This window comes from Coturnix japonica, chromosome 28, assembly GCF_001577835.2.
Source record: "Coturnix japonica isolate 7356 chromosome 28, Coturnix japonica 2.1, whole genome shotgun sequence".
Taxonomy (NCBI): Eukaryota; Metazoa; Chordata; class Aves; order Galliformes; family Phasianidae; genus Coturnix; species Coturnix japonica.
The window spans coordinates 3,061,477-3,080,528 of record NC_029543.1 but is presented as its reverse complement, the minus strand read 5'-3'; the positions used below and the strand labels follow the sequence as shown (position 1 = coordinate 3,080,528).

General features: G+C 59.5%; 1 protein-coding gene across 5 annotated transcripts; it reads left to right on the top strand.

The window, feature by feature from the left end:
* Window positions 1–105: 105 nt before the first annotated feature.
* On the top strand, window positions 106–18,183 carry MAST3 (microtubule associated serine/threonine kinase 3). 5 transcript variants are annotated; one of them, XM_015886493.2, is made up of 28 exons: window positions 106–213; window positions 1,801–1,832; window positions 7,745–7,833; window positions 7,992–8,064; window positions 8,212–8,232; window positions 8,906–8,984; window positions 9,318–9,475; window positions 10,454–10,529; window positions 10,839–11,048; window positions 11,127–11,228; window positions 11,311–11,443; window positions 11,864–11,931; window positions 12,028–12,113; window positions 12,328–12,536; window positions 12,740–12,878; window positions 12,970–13,102; window positions 13,184–13,349; window positions 13,440–13,541; window positions 13,720–13,842; window positions 14,115–14,224; window positions 14,334–14,488; window positions 14,616–14,836; window positions 14,977–15,177; window positions 15,258–15,484; window positions 15,576–15,698; window positions 15,832–15,968; window positions 16,176–16,357; window positions 16,433–18,183. In XM_015886493.2, exons 1-28 carry the CDS (start codon window positions 175–177, stop codon window positions 17,278–17,280), a joined length of 4,242 nt encoding a protein of 1,413 aa, XP_015741979.1. In that variant the 5' UTR covers window positions 106–174; the 3' UTR covers window positions 17,281–18,183. The 5 variants fall into 5 exon arrangements, with proteins under 5 accessions (XP_015741979.1, XP_015741977.1, XP_015741976.1 ...); XM_015886491.2 differs by lacking the exons at window positions 106–213; window positions 1,801–1,832 and adding exons at window positions 1,852–2,761; window positions 3,217–3,306; XM_015886490.2 differs by lacking the exons at window positions 106–213; window positions 1,801–1,832 and adding an exon at window positions 3,021–3,306.
* The last annotated feature ends 869 nt before the right edge of the window (window positions 18,184–19,052 follow it).

Here is a 19,052-nt window from a genome sequence, read left to right as displayed (position 1 = left end):
CATGGGTCAGCCCGTACTGAGCCGGGCCACCAGGGGAGGAAGGGATCTCCGTGCTCCCCGCCCCGCTCCTCGCCACCCCCGTGCCGTGCCGTGCCGTGCCGTGCCGGGGCCGCTGGGCGGCGCACCGGGAGCACCGGGCGGAGCGGGAGCAGCGGGAGGCGGCGGCGCGGCGGAATGGACGAGCCCAGCATCCTGCGGCGGAGGGGGCTGCAGGTGAACGGAGGGGTGGGGGGAGCGCGGGGCTGTGCGGTGGGGGGGAGGGGGCGCAATGTGTGTGTGTGTGTGTGTGTGTGTGTGTGTGCGCAAAGGGTGGGTGCTCGGTGAGTGCGTGTGCCAGCGGGTGCCGTGTGTGCGGGAGAAGGGGGTGCTGTGCTGCGGGGAGCGGGGCTGAGGGTGGGATCGGGGGGCAGCGCCGGCTGTGACAGAGGATCTCGGCTGCGGGTGCTGGGGGCGCAGGGCCGCGTGCGGGGGCTCTGCCGTGGGGTCCGTGGGAGCAGAACGGGACCCCCAACCCAGTGGTACCCCATCTTTGTCCGACCACGGCCATGAGGGTTTGCAGCCCCCCACCCCACCGCGCACCCCGAGGGGTTCCCACCCCCAGCCCCCCTCCTATCCTGCTCCTTTACTCCAGAGCCCCCTGCCCGTCTCATAGGGCAGGCGGCCGCAGCGGGGGCTCACGCTGAGCCCGAAGCTCTGTGCCGATTTTCCGGCTGACCTCACACCTCCGTCCCCATCTGCAGAACTGAGCGCAGCCCCCCGCGGGCCGTCCCGAGCTGTCGGTGCTGTTGGAGCGTGGCACAGCGCTGCCTTCATCCGAGCTGGCAGCTCCCCGGGGCGCCGCGCTGTGCTGCTGCGGTGGGGGGCAGCGGGGGGAAGGGACCCCACAACAACTGCAGCACAACCACAGCCACCGAGCTGCTGTCGGGTGGTCCCTGGGGGGAGCAGCCCCGTGGGGGTCCTGACCAGGGGACAGCAGAGTGAGGGTGCGGGGAGGGCTCCTGCTCCATGCGGAGACCCAACACTCGGCTGTGGGGTCACAGCGCTGCGCTGGGGCACCCACACCAACCCCGCGCACCCACACTGTCACTGTGCACCAACCCCGGCAACACGCAGCCCCCCATCACCCCCCACCCCCCCCAGCACCCACGGGCCCCCGCTGCCGAATCCCGGTGCATCGGGCCGTGATGTCACCTGTTGTCATGGCGATGCTGCTGCATCACTGTGTCGCTGCTCGCCCCAACGCAGGGATTTCCGTGGGGGACGAGGCGCGGGTCCCCCCGGCTGCGTGGGGTGCGGGAGTGACAGCAGCTCGCTCAGCCCCCACCCGTGGGTGCTGCCGGGTGGGGAATGAGGTTCAGCTGCTTCAGTTTGGGGCCGGTGGGCACGAATCAGGGCAGCGATGGGCATTAACGGCACGTGAAGCCGCCACGTGTGCCACCATCCCGTGCGTGTCTGCTGCCTGGGACACGGGTGGGTGCCCGGTCCACGTTGCACGGAGGGTTCGGTGCCGCACCGCTGCCCTTTGCCCCTCACAACACGTGCGAGCAATCAGCTCTGGGAATGGAAATGTATGGAAAGATAAACAGCTGCTGCTCATGGGATGGGGACAGAAAGAGGGACGGGGACGGGGCGCGGCCATCACCGTGGGGCTGTTGTGTCCCGTCCTCGAGGCCCGGCCACGCAGCCCCCAGCACAGGGGGCTGAGGAGGAGCCGTTCCCTTGTGCTGACCCCTCGGTGGGGACGGTCCCCGCGGTGTCTTTGCTGGCCCCTGACCCCGCTCGTTGCTTTTCTCGTTGCAGAAGGAGCTGAGCCTGCCGCGCCGGGGAAGAGCGTAAGTCTGCGGAGCTGCCACGCGTGGGACGGCGCTGTCACCGCGTGGGGACGCGCTGCTGGATGCCGCCTTGGGGCGGCCAGGTCTCACCGTGCCCAAACCCAGAGTGGGATCCCCATGTTTTCTGATGCCAGAGTCGTGATACGTGTGTATAGGGTGTACTGGGGCGTACTGGAGTGTACTGGGGCGAGCTGCGTGCTGCCGCATTGCGTTGGTGCCGTGGTGTATTGGGGTGCAGCGGTGTGTGGCAGGAGCTGGTCCTGAAGCTGTGCTGAGGCTGTTCATGGGGTGATGGGGGGTTGTACTGGTGCTGCGATGCCTCTATGCGGGTGTGGGGCACACGGGTGCTGTGCCGGGGGTGCGCTGCGGCTGTTACTGGGCCGTACCGGAGCTGTATTGGGCCGTCCTGGAGCGGTGCCGCTCTGTGCCCCGGTACAGCTCGGGACTGGGGTGGCCCCGAGCAGCCTCTGCGCCGTCCGGGCTGTGCTGGGAGCTGGAGGGGCTGCTGAGCCGTGCTGAGCCGGGGGGTGCAGCGCCGAACCGTGCCGAGCGGTACCGAACCGAGCCGGGTGTGCCGAGCGGTACCGAACCGTACCGGGTGTGCTGAGCGGTACCGAACCGCACCGGGTGTGCTGAGCGGTACCGAACCGTACCGGGTGTGCCGAGCGGTACCGAACCGTACGGCTGTGCCGAGCGGTGCCGAGCTGCACTGAGTCGTGCCGAGCTATTCCGAGCCGTACCGATCTGCAGGGGCGGGTCCGTGCCCTGCGGGCCGAGCTCCGCACCCGGCGGTGCCGCCGCTGCCTCTCGCCTGTTGGAGCCGCCCAGCGCGGGGGCTGCCGGTGCGACGGGCAGAGCGGAGCGGAGCGGAACGGCGGCGGCATGAAGGGGCGGCGGGAGCGGCTGAAGATCCCCGCACTGACCTTGGAGTGAGTCGGGGAGGGGCTGCCGGCGGCGCCGGGCTCGGGCTGATGGCGACAGCGGCGTCCCCACATCGCCAGCAGCCCCACATCGCCAGCAGCCCCACATCGCCAGCATCCCCACATCGCCAGCATCCCCACATCGCCAACAGCCCCACACCCTGAGCGCTCCGAGCTCCCCCGCGTGCTGAGCATCCCCAGCATCCCCGTATCTGGAGCACCCCTCATCCCACCCGCCCTCCCCATACCCTGGGAGTCCGCTCATGCCGAGCATCCCCAGCTTTCCTGCCCTCCCTCACCCACAGCCCTCGCCCCTCATCTGTGCCCCTCCAGCCCTGCCCACAACGTTCCCCCCCAATCCTTGCTCCTTGCCCCCCATTCCCGATGGTGGAGGGGGTTGGGGGTTCATTGCCGCTGCTGCACCGTGCCCTCGGAGCGGTGCCGCTCACACCATTGCCTTGCAGCCTGTCCCCGAGCATCCAGAGCCCGACGCTGTTGAGCCCCTGCAGCCCCTGCAGCCCCTGCAGCCCGCTGCTATCTCTGCACCCCTGGAGGTAAGACCCCAAACCCTGCCTGCTCGGGGCAGAGAGGTGGGACTCCCACCCGAATGGGGACATGAGCTTCTTGTGGGTACAACACTGGGAGAGGTGGATGGGGGTCCATCCCCAGTCTGCATGCCCCAAAAGCAGATTGTGAGTGATGATCTCCAACGGGTGGCTCCATCTGGGGGAACCTCGTGTGAACACCATCACAGCAGCTGGAGCTCAGGGGAAAATCTCCCCTAAAGGAGACCTCCATGATGTTCCCTGGTGTGGGGTCAGAGTAAGAGTGAGGTCCTTCTATATAGAAAACCTGCTGTGGGATGGGCTGCTTGTCCTTAGGTGATCTTTGGTGGCTGTCCCATAGCTGCTGTGACTGGCACAGGGCAGAGTGGCACCGTGCCATTGGAGGGGGGAAGCTGTTGGGGCCACACTATGTTTTGCAGTGGGGATAGTGTGGGGATGAGGACATTGAGTTGGTGGCACCCCATTAGTGTGAGGTTTTGGGGTGATTTTCAGCCCAGTTTGGTGATGCTGCCCCACGTGGGGTTTGTGCTGGTGGTGCATCCGCACCTGACCAGCTCACAGCCAGAAAATGAGGCCAGGCACCGGGATCTGTGTCACTGGGTCTTAACGTGGGGTGTCCCCGGTGCAGCCCAGGAGGGAGCGTGTGGGGCTGTGTGGGTGGAACCCCCGCCCTGAGCAGCCCCATTGTGTGTGTGTGTGGGGGGGGGCACAGTGGGGAGCCCCCCAGGGCTGCCCACACTGCAGCAACACGTGAGTTTTGGAGCCAGCAGCACTGGCTTTGGGGAACGTGTGGTCCCAGATTGCATGAGCAGTGGTGGCTGCATCCCCATTTTGGGGTGACTCCCATCCCCATGTTAACTTGGACCCTTTGTTGGGGTGGTGCTCTATAACCCTGACCCCATTTATGGTGATGTCCCCTTCCTCTGGTGACCCAAAGCTTTATTTTGGGGGTCTCTATGTCAACCCAACCTGCCTCCGTATCAACCCTGAGCCCATTTTGGGGTGCTATCCATCTCCCTGCTAACCCAGCCCCCATTTTGGGGTGACACTCCGTCTATTTGAGTGACCCCGACCCCATTTATGGGTACACCCCATCCCTATGTTGACCCAAAGCCTCACTTGCGGGGTGCTGCCCTGCCTCTACATCAACCCAACCCCATTATGGGGTGCTGCTCCATCTCCACGACAACCCTGACCCCATTTGTTGGTGATGGTGGGGGGTACCGCCTCGTTTCTATAGCGACCCCACTCCCCCCCCCGTCCTCTTCGAACCGCCGCCCGTTTCTACGGCAACCCCGGTGCGGCGGGGCGGGCAGGGCCGTGCTCGGCTCGGGAGGCGGCCCCGGTGCGCGCTCCCGGTTCCGCGATGTCGGATCCGAGCTGCTGGGGGGCGGCGAGCGGCGGCTGCCGGGGCCAGAGAGCGGCCGGGGTTTTACTGCAGCGCTCCAAGAGGTACCGGGGGGCTTTGGGGGGGGAAGGGGGGGTCCGGGAGTGCGGCTTGGGAGGGGCTGCGCCGCGGGTTGCGCTGGGGGTGGGTTGTTTGGGAAGGGCTGCAGCGGGGCTGCGAGGCTGCGTGGGGGTGGTTGCAACGGGGTGGGAATGGTTTGGGGGAGGGGTAGCAGCGAGGGGTGAGTGGTTTGAGGGGGGTGCAGGGGGGATGCGCGCTGGGGGAGGGGGATTCACAAGTGGTTGCGTTGGGAGGGGCGTCGGTTGTGGGGTTTGAGCTTTGGGATGCACGGTTGGGTGGGTTGCACCAGGGGTTGCATTGGGGAGTGCATGGTTTGGAGGGAGGGGCTTGCAGGAGGGTGCGCATCGTGTTGGCATTGCACTGCCGGTGCATTGTTTGGGGGTCTCTGTGTTGGGGATGAACCTTGGGGATGAATGAAGGGGGAGTTGCAGTGAGTTCCACAGCCCTGAAGTGTTTGTTTGGTTTCAGGGGTGTTGGGCCAAGGTTTGGAGCCCAGTGTGACCCATTAGGAGGGGTGGGCTGTGCATGCAGGGGGAGCTCTGTGTGCAGTGGTGTGTGCAGCAATGGGGGGCATTGCTTCAGAGCTGGGTGAGGGTCTCCAGGACCCTACACATGCAAAGGAGCAGCTGCAGAGCTGTGAGTACTGCGGGTACCACGGTGCCACGGGCAGGCAGTGGGGCATCATCACCCCACCATGGTCAGGTCCTGGTGCCAAGGCTGTTGTTCCAGCTGTGAAACCCATAGATCAACACAGCAGTGGTGTTTAGAATGGTGTGGGGCTGAGGGGAGGTGTTCCCATGGTGGCTGTCCCATAGCACAGCAGTGGGATGCAGCGTAGTGCTGGGGTTGCTTAGTGAATGGAGCCAGGTGTAGTGGGGCTGTGTGTGCCATGCAGCCCCGTGGCACTGAGGGTTTGCTCTTCATTCATTGGGTTTGCTCTTCATTCATTGGGATTCCTAGAGTCTACACTGTGTTCCAGCAGGCAGGACTGGATGTACAGGGTGTGATTTGGTGAGGGCGAGAGCGGGCACGGTGAGCATCGGATCCACATTTACTAATGGGAAACAGCAGCACAGGGACACAGGGATCCATGTTGTGGTGTGAAGCCCCAATAATAAAGGCAGGCCCCAATCAGGAGGATTTGGGGTTGCGTTGCCGTGTTATTCTGTGTCCCCACGCAGCTCCATGTTGGAACGCAGCCCCGCTCGGTGCACCCACACGTGTCACGAAGATGAAATCACGCTGGGCAGCGGTGCAGAAGCATTGAGTGCAGCTGCCTGCTTCAGTGTTAAAGGCAATTTGTCTCACTGGAAATGAATCTTTCCAGCCAGAAGGCACAGCAGTGCGTGGTGCATCCCCAGGGCAGGCAGAGCACGAGGGCTGCGTGTCTTTCTGTGTGCTCTGGGCCTTCTGATGTCCTGCCATCCTGCAAAGGTCTGCCCGTGGACCCTCTGATCCCTCCCCAAATGTGCTGTCCCACAGGAGGGGAGCAGCCCCCATAGCTTTCCCCATCCCTACAGATATCACAGTGTCACCTCACAGTACTGACGGTCGGGATGTCACTGCGGTGCCACTGCTGCTGTCACCCCACCCCACCCACATCCTTTGGCACAGTCTGGGATGGCTGTGGGGATGCTCTGCTCAGTGTCCCCACACACAGTGGCTCTGGATGATGCTGACTGCGATTTTCCACTCCATTTTTGGTAAAAATGCATCAAGCTCACAATTAGAGCTGGAGGAACTGCCTGCAGCATGGGCTGGAGCACAAGCCTGGCTCCTGCCAGTGAGAACTCCTCTGCTTTTGTGCCCGGGAGGCTGGGAAGCAGCTGGGGTCGGTGCACAGACAGCAGTGGTGCAAGATGGTTGTTGCAGCACGAGGGTGGAGCGTGCGGAAACAGGAAACGGCAGCCTCTGCCTGTGTCACGGTTACGGGAACTTGCTTAGCAGAAGGTTTGTTTTCACTCCCAAAATGAAACCTCCGAGCGCAGCGTTCAGGGCTGCCCGTGCTGGCAGCTGCTGGCCCTGGGTAAGAAGATTAAGAAGCAAAAACAAACAGAGGGGCAGGCGGAGCTGCTGCGGTGCTCCCAGTGTTGGCTGAGGCCTCAAGTGAAAGAGCTGCTGCACTGAGGGGAGGGTGCAAAAAAGCACTTCTGAATGCAGGGTTAAGTCAACCCTTTCCTGCCAGAACCCCCCCTCGCTGCCTGTGCTGCTCCAGCAGTGTTGCCATCACCTGTAGAACTGCCTGATGCCATTCGCTTGTGCCTGTAGGACCCCTCGGTGCGGGGTTTGTCCTGTGCTTGGTGTTGGTCCCCATCCTTTTAGGGCAGCAGCCGTGGGGTTCCCAGCCCAGCGATGCAGCTCAGCACCACCCGTGCAGGATTCACAGCCGGAGGAAGCGCTCGCACGAACCGCAGTGTGACCTACTTGCCTCACACGCGGCTCTCGGCTGCGCTGACATTTTCATGGGGATCCATCCTTGGTCTGGCATTAAGAAACCCACGCATCTGTCTCGTGTACACAAGCTGTCCTCAGATTCTGCTCTGCACGGGGATATTCCCACTCAACAAAGTGAACTGGGGGCATTTTCCATCCCATGCAGCTGGGCTGGCGTGGCCCGGAGCAGCTTGGCATTTCCATCGCTTCCTCCTTTTAGATCCCTTTTTCTATTCTTGCCCAACAGCCCGCATGCATCTTTCCTTCCCGCGGGCCAAAACCAGAAGTGGGACCTCAGTGAGACGATTTGGCTCTGAAAATAAGCCCAGCAGCCCCCCCGCTCTGTGCTGTGCTGGGGATGTGATCTTCCCGGGGGCAGGAGATCTGTAATTGATGCAGTGACAGCAGCCATGTCCCCTTGCTGCCAGCTGGGCGAGCTGCAACAGGGCTGCCCACGTCCGAGCCCCCAGCACTGCCCATCTTCCACTTCCCCAAATGAATCTCTTTTTCTTTTCCCTTCTCCAGCTGCCGAAGCAGCAACAGGAAGAGCCTGGTGGTGGGAACCCCATCTCCAACCCTCTCACGCCCTCTCTCCCCGCTCTCAGTGCCCACAGGTGAGGGGAACACCGAGGCCTGGCCGAGCATCGCCCAGGGTCACCCCAGTGAGGGACCTGTGGCACTGCTTGGGCACATGGTGGCTTCTCCCAGAGGGCTGAGGGGTGGCTGAGGGAAGGCCAGGTGCATGTTGAACCCAGTTCTCCTTTCCCCACAGCTGGGAGCAGCCCCTTGGACAGCCCTCGAAACTTCTCCGCCAGCACCTCCGTCAACTTCCCCTTCGCCCGCAGGTGAGCCCTGCAGTCCCACTGATCATCTCAACCCGTGCACTGGGGCTGTTCTATTGGCCTTCATGATTATTGTTTTTTTCCCCCCTGATTTCTGCTCTGGTTCTGATTTCCCTGCTGCTGTGACCGGTGCGTCCCGCTGCCTTCCAGCCATGCTCCTCGGACTGACAGGCAAGTGATGGGGGACAGAAGGGCTGAGCCAAGGGGAGCTGCAAGTGGTGTCATTCACCCATAGATTGGCTCATGGAAAAAAGCTGCAGGCTGAGTTTTAATTTTCACGCTCGAACCGGAGCAAAAAGCCAAAGGGCTTTGGAAGTGTTCCATAGTGCAGCAGGCAGCACAGCGCCTGCCCTTGTCTGTGCTCTGTGCCCTGCGTCCTGCACGCATGGGAAGCAGTGCTGTGACCTGCTCTGTTGGAAACTCATCCAAGAGGAAGCATTCGCCTACGTGCAAGTGTTGGCCTTCCTGTTTATAGCCAGGCTCTGATCCCCGTGTGCTTTCTGCATGGTGCTGAGAAATCTTAAATGTCTCTCAGTCTCCAAAGCTGGAGTTGTGCTCCCATTAAAAACATGATTCTTCTTTTTTCTTATTAATGGCAAATGAAGCCTGTCATGCAGCATGGGGCTGAGCAGGGGCTGCAGCTGCTGGCACTTTGGATTCCCTGCTCCTGCAGTGCCTTTGCCATGGGGAAACCAACTTTCAGTCCATTCTGGCAAGAGGCTCCAGGGCTCTCCCGATCAGCCAAACAGAAATCCTTTCTCCCATCCTTATCGTTCTGATGTCATTTCTGTATCTGCATTCACCTGCTTTTTCCACTGTGCCATAGATGTGTTTGTGCTTGCAGGGCTGATGGCAGAAGGTGGTCACTGGCTTCGCTCCCCTCATCTGGCTATGGGACCAACACCCCCAGCTCCACTGTCTCGGTAAGGTGCATTCCCCCCTGCATGTCCAAGCTTTGCTGCATCTCATTACAGCACACATGGAGCACATCTTGGCCACACACAGTAGGGTGAGAGCTGCCCTGGGTGTGATGGGCAGCCAGGACTGGGGTCAGCATTAAGGCTGGGTTGGGGGCCCACAGCTGCACATGCTGTGTGCAGTAGGTGCATGCAGAGTGATGCTGTGCACTGTCCAACAGTGTTTCCAGTCTACTAGAAACCTCGAGGCAGATTTTCCTGGTGGGTTTGCTGCTTCCCACCCCGCTGCCCGCGAGGTTCTGACCCATCCTGACCGCCCACATCTGTCCTTCCTTCCAGTCATCTTCGTCCTCCCAGGAGCGGCTGCACCAGCTGCCATACCAGCCCACCCCCGATGAGCTTCATTTCCTCTCCAAACACTTCCGCAGCACCGAGAGTGTCACGGATGAGGAGGGGAGGCACTCGCCCTGTCTGCGCCCACGATCCCGGAGCCTGAGGTACAGAGACCACCTACACGATCCAGGTCCTGCTTGCCACCTTCTCATAAGTTGTTCTGTGACATCAAGGTCCTTTCTGGCCATACCCATGGTGCTGACCCCAATGCAGTTATTTTTCCCTGGCAGGGATAGTGGTAAAACTCCATGCTTTTGCACACCAGGCTCTGCTTTTCGGCAGTGCGTGGCTGTTGGGATGTGTCAGAGGATGCCTAAGGGTGAGATTCCATGTGCTGAGGTTGGAGAAAGTGGGATTTGTTCCAAAATAGCCCTTTTCTGCCATTGAGCATTTAGCAACCTGTCCATGCAGGAAGCCTTTTAATGAACATTCCCATGTTTGCTGCGGGGCAGCTGGGGTTTGGTTGGGCTCTCCCTGCTGTGGGCTGCCAAAAGGGCAGTCCCAGCACCAGATTATGGGCGCCAGGATGGCTGCGGATGCTCTCCCATCACAGTTGGCTGCGGCCCAGGCAGCCCTCCAGTGGCTGTGTTGTTGCTGTCTGTGTCCCAGACATCACGGCAGGGGCTGAAGCAGAAATCGTGGCATGAGAGGAAGTGGCGGATGAGCTCACTGGTGGAAGCCAAGTGACTAATGCAGTACTGGTGGCCTGGGCTCAAAACACTGGAGGCTTTTCCAGGGACTTGGGTTTGAAGAGCTGGGTCTGTGGGAGCCCAGCACTCCCCAGCCCTGTAAAGAACAGCTGGCAGCCTCTGCACAGGGTGGAAACAGCAAAGCTAGGGAAGGAGAAAGCTGCCCATGTTGGTGGGTGTGCGGTGGGGGGACCCCAAGACAGTCCAACCATGCAGGCAGTTCCAATGCTGCTAGAAGTCCTGGCCCAAGGCTGACAGCTCTGCTTGCGCAGGCTCTAACAGCTCGTGACATGGGAACAAGAAGCTCCTCCAGGGGCAGGGAGCTATTTGCATGCTTGTAAATGCTTTGGATTCATAACTCACCAGGCCTTTCCTCCCTTTTCCTCCCCACAGCCCTGGGCGGACGAGCGGAACATTTGATAATGAGGTCGTGATGATGAACCATGTCTACAAGGAGCGGTTCCCCAAGGTAATTGCCATGCAGGGGGTGGCAGTCCCCCCACAGCATCCAGGCAGCTTCTGCAGAAAAATCACTTTTCTGTGCTGGAACATAGGATGCATGAATAGATATGGGGGTGCTGGGGGTCATTGGAGACACAGGAGAAAACTGTGTGGTTCTGCCTCATCACACATGCCACATGTTCTTTGGAGTCCTTGTTGGAGCATGAGCAGGTGGTGAGAATGGGGTCTAGGTGAGGCACATGTGAGGTTCGGGGCTGTGGGAGGAAGGGGGCATGGGGACATGAGCCCCAACGTCACCATCCCTCCTGCCTTGCAGGCTACAGCCCAGATGGAGGAGCGTCTGCAGGACACGATCAGGAACTTCTCTTCCAGCAGCACTCTGCCTCTGGCTGACGGGGTGCTGGGCTTCATCCACCACCAGATCATTGAGCTGGCTCGTGACTGCTTGGCCAAGTCCCAAGGGGCCCTCATCACTTCTCGCTACTTCATGGAGCTGCAGGAGAAGCTTGAAAAGATGCTGAGAGATGTGAGTGGGGGCAGTTCTCTGCTCAGTGCTGTCTCCTGAGGCCGTTGGTGACTCCTGGCTTCTGTCCCTTTCCGGCAGGCTCAGGAGCGTTCAGAGAGTGAGGAAGTGAAGTTCATTGACCAGCTGGTGAGGAAGCTGCTGATAATCATCTCCCGTCCTGCTCGCCTTCTGGAGTGCCTGGTAAGACGCAACAGCAGTCCTGCAGTGCTCGGAGGGAAGCTTTGGCTTTGCTCCCTGACCATGCTTGGTTTTCCCCACCTAGGAGTTTGACCCTGAGGAGTTCTATCACCTCCTGGAAGCTGCTGAAGGCCACGCCAAAGTTGGTCAGGGCATAAAGACTGACATTCCCCGCTACATCATCAGCCAGCTGGGGCTCGTCAAGGACCCACTGGAGGGTAGGAGGCTGCGGGCAGGGTCTACGGGGCTGTGGGCTCTGGGGGCTGCAGCAGCAGGATGAGAGCCAAGCCTGAAGCCAGCCCAGCATCCCTTGTTACTGCTCCTGGCATGTTCAGCAAAGCAGATTAATCGGAAGAACACTTAATCCATCGGAAGCTAAGGCTTTGGGGAAAATCATAATCCCCGAGGAACACTATGGGGAATGACTATGGGAAAAAGGGAATTATGTAAATGTTTGGCCTCATGCTTAACCTCCTAATGCCGTGACCTGAATTTCTGCCTACGATAGCTTGCACCAAGCATTCAGCTGAACCTCCACGGGATCCCTGATGTGGGAGGGCGGGTGGTGGCCAGGGGGTTCTTTTGGCACAAAGGGATGTGAGTGGGACGAATGTGAATACAGACCCTGTCCTCTGCAGAGATGGTCCAGCTGGACCACTTTGACAGCGGGAACACCATCACCCCCGAGAACGACGATGCCTGTGAGGTGAGCACAGCCCCACCTTTGGCCCCACAAAGCCCCGTGGGGTTCCAGCCTGCTGGCAGCACACACGGACATGTTCAAACCCTTCTGTCTCCTCAGAGCCAGCCAACAGTCAGCGTTCCTCGGAGGAAGCCCTGCGAGGGCGACTTTGAGACCATCAAGCTGATCAGCAATGGAGCCTATGGGTGAGCTGGCCCCATGTACCCCTCCTGCTCCACAGCAAGCAGGCCGCATGGCAGCATGCTCCTATTTCTAGCTTGTCACCTCCTGCAAACATCTCCAAAGCCCATAAGTGTGGCATCTCCACCTTTCTGACCCTATCTGCTGCCTGTCCAAGCCCTGCAGTGCTGTGGGGGTTGAAGCACACGTCCTTAGGTCCGGATGCTCACTCTCTCCTAGGGCTGTGTACCTGGTGAGGCACAGGGAGACACGGCAGCGCTTTGCCTTGAAGAAGATCAACAAGCAGAACCTCATCCTGCGGAACCAGATCCAGCAGGTGTTTGTGGAGAGGGACATCCTCACTTTTGCAGAGAACCCCTTTGTGGTCAGCATGTTTTGCTCCTTCGAGACGAAGCGACACCTCTGTATGGTGATGGAGTACGTGGAAGGTGAGAAGGGGGCTTGGGGACATCAATGGCACTGGTGGGGGGGTGAGAGGAGGGATGCTGAAGAGCACTGAGGGTGCCATCCTGATGTCTGGGGAATGGGTGGAAGCACTTCTGTTGTTCTGAGTCCCACCTCGATGGAGGTGGTGCCCATCCTCCTCCAGGGGAATGTATCTGCCCTGAATTCAGCAGCAGTGTTTCCACAGGTGGGGATTGTGCCACACTGCTGAAGAATATGGGCCCCTTACCTGTGGACATGGCAAGGATGTACTTTGCTGAGACTGTGCTGGCACTGGAATACCTCCACAACTACGGCATTGTGCACCGCGACCTCAAACCTGACAAGTGAGGGCATTGGGGCCCACCAAGGGGATGGGCTGGGCTGGGAATGGGCCTGGTCCTGTCCAGAGGCAGTGAGGTGGTGCCTTCCTTACAGCCTGCTCATCACCTCCATGGGCCACATAAAGCTGACGGACTTCGGGCTGTCCAAGATTGGCCTGATGAATATGACCACCAACCTCTATGAGGGGCATATGGAGAAGGACACCAGGGAGTTCATGGACAAGCAGGTAGGAGGGTGGTCACCAGAACCAGCTTGGGGCCCATCACACGGGTTGTTGCAGAGGTTCCAATATCTGGTTTGAATGCAGGTGTGCGGCACGCCAGAGTACATCGCACCCGAAGTCATCCTCATCCAGGGCTATGGGAAGCCTGTCGATTGGTGGGCCATGGGCATCATCCTGTACGAGTTCCTGGTGGGCTGCGTCCCCTTCTTTGGGGACACCCCCGAGGAGCTCTTCGGGCAGGTGATCAGCGGTGAGTGCTGTTTGCTTTGCTCATCCCCCTCAGCCTTATCATGGCTCCCAGCATACAAAGGGCTCTGTGTTACCTTCCCTTCTGTTGCAGATGAAATAATGTGGCCAGAGGGCGATGAGGCTCTTCCTGCTGATGCTCAGGACCTGATCACACGGCTGCTGAGGCAGTGCCCACTCGAGCGCCTGGGCACCGGTACGTGTGCCAGGGGGCAGCAGGTGGGGCTCAAAATGGGTCCAGGCTGTGCAGTGCTCAAGGCTTCTCCAAACCATTCTATGGTTCTCTGATTTGTTTGCATGTAATTGAAGCTGAAGGGTGTCCTGCTGTACTAAGGACACTTGGACCCCCTAATGTGGGTTTCCCTGCCTGCCAGGGGGTGCGCACGAGGTGAAGCACCACGCCTTCTTCCACCACCTGGACTGGAACGGGCTCCTGCGGCAGAAAGCAGAGTTCATCCCACAACTGGAGTCAGAGGACGACACCAGCTACTTCGACAGTGAGGCCGCCTCCATCCCCTTGCCCCTATCATCCTTTGTCCCCACTGCAGGAAGGATGCTGCAGCAGGAGATGAAAATCTCCTGGGTGAAATTGGTCATTTTATGCCCTGAGCTAAATCACAAAAACAGATGTAATTCCATTTCCAGACTGCTCAGCTTTAACAAAAGTATTGCTTTTTCACCCCAAAACATTTGTGGGTTTGGGACTGGGCTGTCAGCCATGATACACCTCCACATCCTGTCTCCTCACCTCTGGGGCCTTTGCTTTCAGCTCGATCCGAGAGGTACCGGCACTTGGATTCGGAGGATGAAGAGACCAATGATGAGGAATCATCTGTGGAGATTGGCCAGTTCTCCTCCTGCTCCCATCGCTTCAGCAAGGTGCTCAGATCTGTCGCTTAAGACCCCACTGGGGTGGTGACAAGGTGCCCACCCTGCGAGCCGCAGCCCCCTGCTCCCGCTCCATTCCAACCACTTACCTGCTCCTCAGGTGTACAGCAGCTCCGAGTTCCTGGCCACGCATTCCAACCTCAGCCTCTCATCCTCTGACCGGAGCCACAGCGAGGACAAGGAGGACAGGGCGGAGCGTTGGGACCGCCACTCGGGTGACGAGGACAAGAACCGGCCATCAGGTGCAGAGCCCCGGTGAGTGGTGAGACAGGGACTAATGTGAGCTGCTGTCAGTGAGATGTGTTCAGGTGTGCAGGAGGGATCCAGTACCGCCTCCTTGCCCATGCGTGGGTGCCCTGAGCCCTCTGACTCCCTCCTGCAGGCTGCGGTCCTGGACGTCCTGCAGTTCCACACCGTATACTGCCCAGCATGAGCGCAGCCGCAGCCCCGCTGCCCTGACCAGCACGTACAGCCTGGACACCATGCCCAAGTTTGCCTTCTCATCAGAAGATGAAAGCCCTTGTGTGGCCCCAGCCAAGCCAGAGCGACCCAAATTTGTGCTGGGAGAACCTGACTCTGGGGTGAAGACCTCATCACTATCTGGTGCGTGGGTTTTGGGGATAGCCAGGTTTCCTAACAGTGTGAGGTGTTTTCTCCATGCCATCCTGCACCCTATAGAAGGTCCAAAGGGCCACCACCATCTTTGGCCATTTCAGCTCCCCATTCCTCCTCCCTTTGTGCAGCTGATCTCGTCAGCCTGAACCGCATCCGCCTGCGGAGCAACAGCACTGGCACCAAGAACTCAGCTCCACGGGGCTTGGAGCCGGGCAGCAGCCGCCGACTGAGCAGCCAGAGGGATGGCATGGAGAAACCAAGAGCTTCAGCAGGCAGCCGAGTGCCCAAATCTGCCTCTGTCTCAGCCTTGTCCCTCATCATCACATCAGGTTTGTGGAAGCCATCTGTGGCCACTGTGGCTGCTGTGTGGCTTCCCTGGAACAAGCCATCTCCTTCTTTCTCCTTGCAGATGACTTCAGCAGCGGGGCTCTCATGAGCCCCATCTCCCCTCACTCACTTTCATCCAACCCCTCTTCCCGTGACTCGTCTCCGAGCCGGGATTCCTCCCTGGCCATCACCAGCCTGAGGCCTCCCATCATCATCCACAGCTCAGGCAAGAAGTATGGCTTCACGCTGCGTGCCATCCGCGTGTACATGGGGGACAGCGATGTCTATGCTGTGCACCACATGGTCTGGGTAAGTGATCCAGGGACTGGTGACACTAATGGGACACAAGGATGGGAGGTATGGGCTGTGTCCAAGCAAAACCCTGGCCTTTCCCTTCCAGAGTGTAGAAGAAGGGAGTCCTGCCCAGGAAGCAGGGCTGAGAGCAGGTGATCTCATCACACACGTGAATGGGGAGTCAGTGCTGGGCCTGGTGCACCGGGATGTCGTGGAGCTGCTGCTGAAGGTAGGTGCACACCCTGCTGCGATGCACTTGGGAACTGAATGCATCTGTTGAAACTGGTGCATCAAGCACAAGAAGCAAGTTAAACACTGGTGCGTGAGTGCAGCATGCTCAGGGAGGCCTTTTCTGTCCTCAGAGTGGCAATAAGGTCGCCCTGCGGACCACAGCCCTGGAGAACACCTCCATTAAAATTGGCCCTGCCAGGAAAAACAGCTCCAAGACAAGGATGGCCCGAAGGAGCAAGAAGAGCAGGAAAAGGGACAGCCAGGACAGGTGGGCAGAATCAGAGGGGGATAAAATGGCACGTGTGTCTGGGACAGCCTGGAGCTGGAATGCAAACAAGAAGGGTTTGGTTCTGCAGTACCACAGGGTCTGGTCGCACCTAACGTGGGTCTGCTGGCACCGGTGGCTCCAAGCAGTGTCCCCGCTTGTTGCTGCAGTTTGTAATAAATCTTCCCATGCGTTTTCTTCCCTCCCAAGGAGGAAATCCCTTTTCAAGAAGATCTCCAAGCAGTCAACAGTCCTGCACACCAGCCGCAGCTTCTCCTCCGGTCTCCACCACTCGCTGTCTTCTAGTGAGAGTCTCCCAGAGTCCCCTACACACAGCCTGTCCCCGGGTCCCACGACGCCTTGCCGCAGCCCCGCTCCGGACCTGCCCCCAGGTACTGGGGTCACCACGCATGGGCTCAGGGCTGGTGACATCCCCGGTAGTGACTCCTCTCTCTTTTCCATGGCAGATGCGGTGTCCCCACAGAGCACCTCTCCCTCCTCCAGCACCCCCACGTCTCCAGCTGGCCACGTGCGGCCCAGCACCCTGCATGGGCTGGCCCCCAAGCTGGGCGGTCAGCGCTACAAGGTGGGACGCCGCAAGTCCACCAGCAGCATCCCACCCTCACCTCTGGCCTGCACACCTACCTGTGCCCCGCGGCCCACGTCCCCGCAGAGGTCCCCTTCCCCGCTGCTGCCCGGGCACCCCAAAACCACCCATCCCTTCCAAGGCAAGACGCTGTCCCCCCCCACCATCGTGCGGCAGGGGCCGCGGCCGCGCAGTGCCGAGTGCCCCCGCTCACCCCTCCTCAAGCGCGTGCAGTCAGCAGAGAAGATGGCAACCTACCTGGCGGAGAAGAAGAGCGTGGGCAGCCGCAAGCTGGGGCCGGAGATGCCTGCAAGGGACGGGGCTGGGGAGATGTTTGGGGAGGGCGAAGTGCTCGGCTCAGTGCACTGCGGGGAGCACGGCCATATGGCAGCATGGAGGCAGGGAGAGCAGGAGATGGTGGTGATGCGGCGCCTGAACCTCTCCGAGCGCCGCGACTCCTTCAAGAAGCAGGAGGCCGTACAAGAAGTCAGCTTCGATGAGCCGGGTGGTGAGGACGGTGCCAAGAGTGACACAGGGCAGGGAGAAGGCTGCGTGGAGCCCAGGCTCAGCCGGGTGCCACAGATAGCAGTGCAGGGCTCGGAGGGTGATGAGCAGGAGCCAGTGGGCTGGCAGTGCCAGGGCTCCTACCCACTGCACCTGTTGGGCACTGATGGCACTGCTGGCATCACTGTGCCATGGCGGGATGGCCATCGGCAGCACCGGACCTGAGGGGAGTTCCCTAAAAGCCAGCTTGGGTGCGCTGCTCCGTTGGATTTAATGCACTGAGACCTGGAGGTGTGACTTCTGACTTCTGTGCTCCCGGAGAGATGCTCATGTTTTTGCAGCGGTGTTCCCCTGGTGAGGCCCACACTGAAAAGGAAGGACTCGATGCAAATACTCTGAACTACTCCAAACTAATTTATTACTTTTATAAGCTAAAAGGCATTGCAGGGTCCGAGCCATCCCAACCTTTTCTGTGCATTCCCAAACCCCCATCCCAATGGCACGATGTTTTCTAACCCGAAGAACCACCAGCTTTTTCCCCACATTTGCTCACTTTCAGCTGGAAAAGCACCCAAAAGGTGGTTATAAGGCGGTTTTCTGAATAGCATTGAAGCTGAGGGTTCCCCTCTGTAGACAGGGAGTTGGACTACATGATCTTTGTGGTCTTTTCCAACCTTTATGATTCTATGATTTGCATTCAGGATCGTCTCCACCTCCATAAATCCCCCTTACCGCCCCGGTGCCTCCCTACTCTACAGAGGAAGATGCTCCAAACCCCAGCATCCCGGTGGGAAGCATGGCAGGGGCCGTACGCTGTTTTATTAACATGGAGAGGTTTCAATTTTCTTATGATTCCTTCTGAGAAAGACCCAAATCATTGAGCCCACTCCATTGGCTTTCCCAAGTGGGATGGAGCAGGGGAGGAAAAGCTCATCCGGCTTCACCAGGCTGGGGGCTCGGCAATTTAATACAAAATAATGGCGTTTGTAGGTTTACTTTTCATTCTGCTGTGATGTATCTTTGGGCATGCAGAGGTGCATTTTGTGAAAACCCTTTTTTTTTTTTCCCAAAAAAAAAGAGACAACAACAAAGAACCCCAACATGCCAGTTCTTCCATTAACCACCAAACCCTGCTCCGCTCCGTGCTGCTTCTATGGCCACATCCTCACTTCTCCCCTCTTCCCCAATTCCCTCTGGCAGATCAGGGCCCAGCCCACCCCTACCACTACCACTGTGCCATAACCAGTGCTGCATGCTCAGGGCCTGCAACCACAGCCCAGCTCCTCATGGACTGGAGCATCTGGGCCCATTCCTGGCTGGATTTGGTGGGCCCATTCCCATTCTTGGCTGGATTTAGTGGGCCCATTCCTACCTGGGTTTAGTAGGCCCATTCCCATTCCTGGATGGATTTGGTGGGCCCATTCCTACCTGGATTTGATGGGTCCATTCCTGGCTGGATTTGGTGGGCCCATTCCTATTCCTGGCTGGATTTAGTGGGCCCATTCCTACCTGGGTTTGATGGGTCCATTCCTGGCTGGATTTGGTGGGCCCATTCCCATTCCTGGCTGGATTTAGTGGGCCCATTCCTACCTGGATTTGATGGGTCCATTCCTGGCTGGATTTGGTGGGCCCATTCCTACCTGGATTCTCAGCCTGTTCCCACAGCAGTGGGAATTTTACATCACGCTTCTCCGCTTTGGCCTTGCACTGTCAAAGGCTGTTTGAATTGAATATGTGGTGAAAGAAACAAGGCCTTATCATGGGAAGGGCCGAGCACCAGCCTTGTTATTCAGAGTTTTATGCCGTATTAAGTTGTTCCTTAGGACATGCTGCGGCCTCCTGCAGAAGTGGCTGGTTCTGGTGGGGGCTGGAAGGCCTGTGAAGAGCCCAGCACAGCACTGGGCCCAGCACGGCACCCAGGGCCCAGCACTGGGCCCAGCACGGCACCCAGCACCCAGCACAGCACCCAGCACCCAGCACCGGGCCCAGCGCCAACC

Excerpts from the sequence above, each read along its gene's own strand:
- MAST3 (XM_032440946.1), top strand. The coding sequence starts at position 6,456 with ATGATGCTGACTGCGATTTTCCACTCCATTTTTGGTAAAAATGCATCA. Across the intron at positions 9,476-10,453 it reads CCACGATCCCGGAGCCTGAG|CCCTGGGCGGACGAGCGGAA; the intron begins GTACAGAGACCA and ends TCCTCCCCACAG. Across the intron at positions 14,225-14,333 it reads GCTCCCATCGCTTCAGCAAG|GTGTACAGCAGCTCCGAGTT; the intron begins GTGCTCAGATCT and ends CCTGCTCCTCAG.